Source organism: Lampris incognitus, chromosome 10 (assembly GCF_029633865.1).
Source record: "Lampris incognitus isolate fLamInc1 chromosome 10, fLamInc1.hap2, whole genome shotgun sequence".
Classification (NCBI taxonomy): domain Eukaryota; kingdom Metazoa; phylum Chordata; class Actinopteri; order Lampriformes; family Lampridae; genus Lampris; species Lampris incognitus.
The window spans coordinates 33,727,793-33,736,501 of record NC_079220.1 but is presented as its reverse complement, the minus strand read 5'-3'; the positions used below and the strand labels follow the sequence as shown (position 1 = coordinate 33,736,501).

General features: G+C 41.2%; 1 protein-coding gene across 1 annotated transcript; it reads right to left on the bottom strand.

Moving 5' to 3' along the window:
• Positions 1–216: 216 nt before the first annotated feature.
• slc35b1 (solute carrier family 35 member B1) lies at positions 217–8,246 on the bottom strand. The gene is made up of 9 exons (XM_056287487.1): positions 7,744–8,246; positions 7,147–7,250; positions 6,771–6,901; positions 6,605–6,635; positions 3,505–3,665; positions 2,688–2,814; positions 1,971–2,077; positions 1,689–1,842; positions 217–1,329 (listed from the first exon to the last, which is right to left on the bottom strand). Exons 1-9 carry the CDS (start codon positions 7,866–7,868, stop codon positions 1,277–1,279), a joined length of 993 nt encoding a protein of 330 aa, XP_056143462.1. The 5' UTR covers positions 7,869–8,246; the 3' UTR covers positions 217–1,276.
• Positions 8,247–8,709: the final 463 nt, after the last annotated feature.

The following is an 8,709-nucleotide window of genomic DNA, read 5'->3' as shown; positions in this document are numbered from 1 at the left end:
GAGTCGGACCTTCTAGTCGACTGGTTAACGTTGTCGCCCGCGGTGCGGGAGACACGGGTTCGCGTCCTGGCTGTGGCGATGATTCCTGGGCTGCTGCCCCCCATTTGTTGCGGTACTGCTTGCGTAGCCCATCTGACCAGGGGGCAATGGACGTGCGTGCCCCGGAGCCCCCTGGTGGTTTAGTCCGGCCATGAGTCCATGTACAGACAAAGCCATTTAATTTAACACGCAGTTTTGAATTCTTCATGGTTCTGACGTCACACCCAATTGCACGTTACAGCCTGTTCCATGACAATGGACAGAGACGCTGCACAGTGGCCATGTACCAAGGATAAACTGTGTTCAGCACATGGAACCACACAGACATTGATGAACCAATACTGGGGAAAAAATGTACATGAGACCTTTAAACTGGCAAAGTGAAGTAGATAACTCCAAAATCTGAGAAGACAGGAGGTGCTGCTGTTTTGTTACTGAGATAAACATTACCCCATTCAAATAACATTCAATCAATCTGATGATATGTGCATTAAGTTATTATAGGCTTAATTCCACTTGGAAAAAAACATCACCAAGAACTGGCAGAACATGGTTTACATTATCACAATTTCCCTTTTATGATGAGCCATTTGTCATTTCAGAAAAATAAAGACAGTAAAATTGAAGTTGACATAATGGCCTTGATAAGCAACTTGTTTATATTGTATAATAAGAATACATATGGCTGACTGTTTACCAAAAAATAAACTACGTGTGATAATTATACATTTCTGACATATGTCAACTTTACATTTTCTGTAGCTGGTTGAGTTTCCAAGTAAAATGTTATTAAAACAGGCATAACTTGGTGATGCGTTCATGAGTTAAATGCTGGAAATGTATTTTTTAAGTTATGTTTGGTTCAAACGCTCATCCAGAAGAAAAAACTGGCTTCCAAAACAATGAGGAAATACCCGCTACGTTCTTTCTTCCAGGCTGAATTCAATTGCAAAAAGCATGATCCTGTGTTCCAAGTGGTAAAAACAGATGCCTCCCTAGAAACAAACAAAAACCAGCAAGGCTTTGATCCCAAGATGTCTTCAACATAATTTTACATACTTCAGGGTGGACTTGAAAACTAAGAGGCCTGGACACAGTTAAATTAAATATAAAATTGTTACAAATTGTAGACATATATGCCTGTATATTATGTTTTGTGAAAAGAAGATACTGGCTATCGAGCGCTGTCCATTTGACCTGCAATGTTTTAGTTATTCTAGGACGTGCTCCAGAGGTCTCAGTGTGGCATCTTCTTGGGAGTCTTGCCAAATCCGGCATCCAAACCAAGACCTTGAAAGAAAGAGCACAAAAAATTGATTATGGATGTTGTGTCATTGTATATGCGGAACTTGATGAAGAATTTTCATCGAATGTGGATTTTACTGTGCTACATCAAACCATGCTCTATTCATGACCTACCAGTCAACCAAGCTTTTTGAGGAAAATTAAGTCAAAGAATTCACAAAGAAATAAAATTAGAGATTGACAGCAGTAAATCCCCCCTCCTCCAAAAACGGGCCATCGCAACTAAATTCCACAGTCATTTATTTCATGAGAAAACATTTTACTTGGCTTCCACAGTTAAAAGTGGTAGCAGCGGATAGAAACCACAAGAAGCAAATGCGTGTTCAATTATAAATAATTCTCACCAAGAAACACAAGGATTGTTCCAACCCACTGCGTGGTATTTAGGACGTTGTTGAACAGAATGACGGAACCGAGGATGGTGAAGAACTTCCGCGTGGTAGTGACAATGGAGCAGGCAAGAGGCCCGAAGTACACCACTGTCATGAAGATAAAGGTCTGGTGGAGGAAAAACAGACTAATGTCAGTGATTGCTGGACGCTATACGCTGCTGGTCTTGTCAAATCATTATCTCCACTGATTACACAAAAGTATTCCTTTCATGAAAAAAAAACCCATCTGCCTACCTGGCCCAATGCGCTGGTTAACCCAAATAGAAGAATGTCATAGAAGATGCTGGGGTGGCGTTCAGCAAAACTCAGGAACTCCCACACCTCCCCTGTCCAAAGTACCGCTGAGAACAGAGGGGGGGGGCAGCAGAAGCTAATGTAAATATAACATTAAAAATATACCAATTTTTGCTTTCCCCCCTTGTTTAATGGTTTCATGACATCTGAGGCTGCAATACAAAATTTTCAAGGAAATCTCTTTCATCGTGAGGATCATTTCTTATTGACTCCTGCTGAGCAAATTAGATTTGGTTTCAAACTGTGGGTGAAGGGCACTACCAAGTGGTGAGTCGAGTAATAACAGTTAAACGAAGCCATGTGGAAAACATAAGATTCTGTAGATAATAATTATAAACTTATTTATATCGCAACTTTAATTCTAAAAATATGTCTTTTGGAAAACTGTAATGCCATTTAGGGGGAACCTTAGTTTCAGGGATAACACCAGTATTGGTATCTCATGCTAGTTTCTTATGATCACAAGGATGATCTTATCATGCTTTTGAGTAATGGAACATAATAGCTATATATGCCAACTCAAAAGTGTGTCAAATAATAGTGTAATATTGGAGGATGGATTAGTATTCTGAATGGCAGCCGCAGGTAATAGCTTAAATGCTGGCTTAAGAAGAGTAGCACTCTGTCTGTGTATGGCTGAAAAAACAGTTGTCTCACCCAGTCCCAACACCAGAGTGGACCACATGTTGATGTTCAACATCATGTGGTTGGCACTCGTCTGAAAGCGAGCTCTCATGTGATCCTGGGCCACGCCAGTCAAACCATCCATGGTTAATGAGAGAAGCTATGATTTGAGGAAAACGACAGTTACAGCAAAATTCCTTTAAGTACTGGAGCCATTTATCATAATGTTTTCTTGTCCATTCAGGTCCTTAAATGATATATTTGCTGTAAGATCTAATGTCCAAAGCTCAACTCCAAAACAAAAGACGTCCAATGACAGAGAGTGGATTAGGGTCTCACAAACGGTCTTGCCAACAGCCAGATATCCAAAGAAGTACCCAATGGCTTTCTGGCCCCACAAGAATAAAAAAGGAGCCCCAAAAATTAATTGCCATAACAAGACAATGCAATATATTCCAAAGTATAGCCATCAGTTTATCAACAATTGCACTGACTGGGATAATGAACACCTATGGATCCAAAGTGTGTACAAGATTGCAAGCATTTAGTGCATCTAAAATGTATAAAGCTGCATTCTTTGTGCTCATGTCCTTGTGAAGTCCATTCTCTCCGAGAAAACATGGGAACACAAGTTCCCCTATGTAGGCTGAAAGTTACCTTCTTGTGGGGCTTTTCAGTAGCACATCCTCCACTGATTCTTGTCATTACTTGGTTATGTCACTGATTCATCATATTAGGAATTATGACTCGAGTAAAGAGATGCAACCAGAGTGGTAATATAGTAATGTAGGCTGTATTTATATTTAAGTGTTAAATGTAGAGACTGAAATATAAATGTAATAGCTCTCACCAACAGACTTTCACCAAAACCAAATAAATGGTCATCTGCGACGGTTGAGCTCTTGTTGGGTTTGTAGAGGAACAGAGCAACACCGCTTACAATCAACAACACACACAGGTACTTAACAAGGGGGTAATTCTTCTTCAGTATTGTCACACCAAGGATCATCACTGTAAAAACAAAAGCACACAGAAAATATGACTCCCACATTTTTGGAGTGCACCAGAAAGCATTCTCTGTGGTTTGTGTCCATACAGTCACGTTACCATCCTTGAGAGCTGAACATGTGGATACCATAAGTGAATGTGTGTGTGCAGGTGTGTGTGGAACAAGAGATAATCAGCCAGGGACAAACAAGAAATGACCTTCACGTAAAGCACTAAACTGCAGCCTATACATCGATTGTGTTGCAATAACACTGCACATATGGTGTCCCAGAGAAAGGTTTGGAAAGAGAATGTGCCAAATAACTTCTGTTTCCTTGAACAGCTAATAATAACCCTAATGATAGATTATAGCACACACTTTCCTCTTTCCCTTAACAGGGTTTGTATTCACCCCCCGCCCCCTTGGTTAACGTCTGCACATTGTAATTTTGTTACTGAGATAAATCTGTAATGAAAACGATTAATCTCAAGAGTAGTTTTTGTACAACAAATGCCTGTGGTATTTAACTGGGCTAATATATATATATATATATATATATATATATATATATATACACACACACACACACACACACACACACACACACACACACACACACACACACACACAAGGTTTTTTCCGAAACTGTAATGGTGTTGTGAGTGCTCAACTAATGAGGAGCGGACTATCACTCGCACTTGTCAGCTGCAGCAAGACGCACAAAACAGGCCTGTACTGCAATGTATTAAAATCTTTTTTCTTGTATCCGTGTTGATATATATATACGTACAGTGCATCTGGAAAGTATTCACACCCCTTCACTTTCCCCACATTTTGTTATGTTACAGCCTTATTCCAAAATAGATTAAATTCCTTTTTTTTCTCATCAATCTACATATAATATAATGACAAAGCAAAAAAGGTTTTGTAGGAATTTTTACAAATTTATTAAAAATAAAAACTGAAATATTGCATGTACATAAGTATTAACATCCTTTACTCAGTACTTGGTTGAGGCACCCTTGGCAGCGATTGCAGCCTCAAGTTTTCTTGGGTATGAAGCTACAAGCTTGGCACACCTATATTTGGGGTATTTCTCCCATTCTTCTCTGCAGATCCTCTCGAGCTCTGTAAGGTTAGATGGGGAGCGTCACTGCACAGCTTTTTTCAGGTCTTTCCAGAGATGTTCAATGGGGTTCAAGTCTGGGCTCTGGCTGGGCCACTCAAGGACATTCACAAACTTGTCCCGAAGCCACTCCTTCATTGTCTTGGCTGTGTGCTTAGGGTCGTTGTCATGTTGAAAGGTAAACCTTCGCCCCAGTCTGAGGTCCTGAGCACTCTGGAGCAGGTTTTCATCAAGGATCTCTCTGTACTTTGCTCCATTCATCTTTCCCTCAATCCTGACTAGTCTCCTAGTTCCTGCTGCTGAAAAACATCCCCACAGCATGATGCTGCCACCACCATGCTTCACTGTAGGGATGGTATTAGCAAGGTGATGAGAGGTGCCTGGTTTCCTCCAGACGTGACGTTTGGCATTCAGGCCAAAGAGTTCAATCTTGGTTTCATCAGACCAGAGAATCTTGTTTCTCATGGTCTGAGAGTCCTTTAGGTGCTTTCTGGCAAACTCCAAGCGGGCTGTCATGTGCCTTTTACTGAGCAGAGGCTTCTGTCTGGCCACTCTACCATAAAGGCCTGATTGGTGGAGTGCTGCAGAGATGGTTGTCCTTCTGGAAGGTTCTCCCATCTCCACAGAGGAACACTGGAGCTCTGTTAGAGTGACCATCGGGTTCTTGGTCACCTCCCTGACCAAGGCCCTTCTCCCCCGATTGCTCAGTTTGGCTGGGCAGCCAGCTCTAGGAAGAGTCCTGGTGGATCCAAACTTCTTCCATTTATGAATGATGGAGACCACTGTGCTCTTCGGGACCTTCATAGCTGTCGAACATTTTTTGTACCCTTCCCCAGATCTGTGCCTCGATACAATCCTGTCTCGGAGGTCCACAGACAATTCCTTTGACTTCATGGCTTGGTTTCTGCTCTGACATGCACTGTCAACAGTGGGACCTTATATAGACAGGTGTGTGCCTTTCCAAATCATGTCCAATCAATTGAATTTACTACGGGTGGACTCCAATCAAGATGTAGAAACATCTCAAGGATGATCAGTGGAAACAGGATGAACCTGAGCTCAATTTTGAGTGTCATAGCAAAGGGTGTGAATACTTATATACATGCAATATTTCAGTTTTTTATTTTTAATAAATTTGCAAAAATTTCTACAAAACCTTTTTCATTTTGTCATTATGGGGTATTGTGTGTAAATTGATGAGGGGAAAAAAAAGGAATTTAATCCATTTTGGAATAAGGCTGTAACATAACAAAATGTGGGGAAAGTGAAGGGCTGTGAATACGTTCCGGATGCACTGTATATATGCAGCAGCTAAAGTAGTGAACACTAACATACAGCACACAGCTGAGAGGCTCAGTGCTAAAATATGACAGCAGTGAGTGTAAATTAATCCTTTCAAACATGTACTGTTCATGCTAGAGAGGTTAGCAGTGACAAAATCATTACATACTCATAAGTTTTTTTCTTATAACTAAAGCAGTTGTAGAATTCAAATTATTACCATATATTCACCAAATACTGGCTATATTTAACGCTTCAAAAAAGTGAACTCTATTTGACTTCAGGGATTATAGTAGTAGAATTATGATTAAAAAGGGAATCCATTCTATTATTTTACTTTTACAATAGCAAGATTCTTTAAGATGTAATTTGTTTTAGCAAATTTTAAACTGGTACTTAAATTACTCATCTCCTCTTGATGCATTACAGACCAGACCCCTAAAAGAAGTCATATTGTCCTCAAGAATATTCTTTCCATCATAAATATATCTTCTGTAGGTGGTATGAAAGGCAAGGTACAGCAGTAACTCATGAAGGTAATATAAACAAACATACCTGGTATGGGCTTGCAAGACTTCCCCAACACCTATCACAAAAAAAGACTTTCAGAATACAATGACACAACCACTCTGTGAGCATCCCAGCAATAAAGACATAGTCAGAAAATGTTGTGTGAAGTAGTTAGCATGAGAAACAGTGGGTGTGTAGAGGTAAGACTCACCTGTGTGGGGTAGTTAACATACTGCAGGGCAGAGTTACTGGACACCATGGCTCCAAGATAAGACAGGGAACACAATCCATATAGCCAACTTTTGGTGTGATCCAGTCGAGAACCCTCAAAGAACAGGATTACTGTCCATGCAGAACATGGATGAGGAAAAAAGGATTGATGAGAAAAAAGTCAAAATGCTTAACAATGATATGAAGTCACACCGTTTTTAAATTATGGTGCCAAAATCCCGGCAGATTTTTCATAGGTTATCTAGAAATGATCTCAAATAAAAGGGAGCACAACTCCCTTGCTGTTCCAAATATTTTTTATTAAAATATTTTGATGTTAATGGTTTTTGAGTCTGTTCTTCACATGGTTTACTCACAGATCTTCGCAAACAAGGCATTAATGACACACTGGATGAAGACCAATGTCTGGGCATATCTGAAGTTCTCCTTCTTCTCGCCTTGACCATACTGTCCTCGAGTGCTGGGCAAATCAGAGAAACAGCACTGAATAGAGAACAGCTTGACAACACTTGAAGGTGATGAGCACAACTCCTAATGGTGACAAGAGGTAGTTACGGTGGAATAGTTTAACGGCAAGTGACAAGAATGTCAGCAGTTATGTTCATCTAAAAAAAAAATCAGACAAAAGTTATGAGGCACTGTGCCTGGGTCCGCCAAAGGTTTCAAATCATCATTTTGTCATAAGATCTGATCCTCTTTCCCTCTAGAGACATAGGCGACAGCATGCCATCTCTTGTCATGACTCGTCACTCTATAGTCGACCCTCATTCCCTCTCCAATACACAATAAACAACTCATTTTACGTGTGCCTAACTGTTTGTAAATACAAATGTATTTGAATGTACCCCAAAATAACTAGTCACATGGGTTAAACCAAAGCTTGAGTCGATGTGATGAAGCTAATGCATGGCACCTCCACTGACGGGGGAACGACACCGCCAACAGCTACTCACATCGTCTCTTGCAATATGCCGTAGTAGAAATAACAAACGAAGACCCCTAGGAAACAGACGATGAATCGTAGACGCTCGTTCTGCAACAGCGAGGCGGCCTTTCCGGTTCCCTTTGTCGCAACCATGCTGTCCTCCACCAGCCCCGGTACGGACACGGCTACTGTTCCGCTCACCGAACCCCTCGCACCCACGTCCCGCTCCACTATCAGTCCGGAAATGACACCCGCGTTTACCACCCCCCGACACAAATGGGGGTCGTGATAAAGATTCGACCCTCCAAAATGTATTACCCTGTCACAAATGCAAACTTGCTATCATGACCATCGGTTTGCTTGGACCGGTTTTATAGCAAAGCCAGCCGACTGTCATGTCATCGTTTAGCCGTCACTAGTGTAGTTTATTCCCGCTTTGTAGACCTGCGCTACAGGATACGGTCACCAGGCGTTTCGAGACATTCCAGCCTGCTAGGAACGACGCCGCGCTATCCAGTATTACTGTTTTCATTGAGGAGACCGATGAAATTGTGCAAAAAAAGCGACGACAGGAAAGAGCTCGTCGAAGGACCATTATAGTCTCAAATGACAAGCCTGACAATTGGGGGGTTTTATAAACTGTATCCTGCGTAAAAATGCATCGTAATTGAGAGGCTGTAGCATCGTAGACGTGTCGTGAAATATGGTAAGAGAAACCCTTTACAGCAGATGTACCACAGTTGGAACTGATTTAGAGTAATATGTTTCAATAATATGGCAGTTTAGAGACAGCTAATAAAATATAGAAGGGGCCTTCCTCCTGAGTGTCGCATGACTATTTGTCGTTCACGGATGTGGATGAACATTATTGGTCGAAATGGATAATAGATTCCGGTCTGGACCAATTACACAGCGGATTTGGGGAAAAGGGGTGGCGCTTTAACTATAAAAAAGGGGAAAAAAATCAAATACACGTGTCAAATGAGCAGACGAA

What these genes read in the sequence shown, in the direction of transcription:
- slc35b1 (XM_056287487.1), bottom strand. Translation starts at nt 7,868, where the DNA reads ATGGTTGCGACAAAGGGAACCGGAAAGGCCGCCTCGCTGTTGCAGAAC. An exon ending in GTTTTGGTGAAAGTCTGTTG is followed by an intron (nt 2,815 to 3,504) that starts GTGAGAGCTATT and finishes CTCAAATCATAG; the next exon opens with CTTCTCTCATTAACCATGGA. An exon ending in TAACCAGCGCATTGGGCCAG is followed by an intron (nt 1,843 to 1,970) that starts GTAGGCAGATGG and finishes TTCCTCCACCAG; the next exon opens with ACCTTTATCTTCATGACAGT.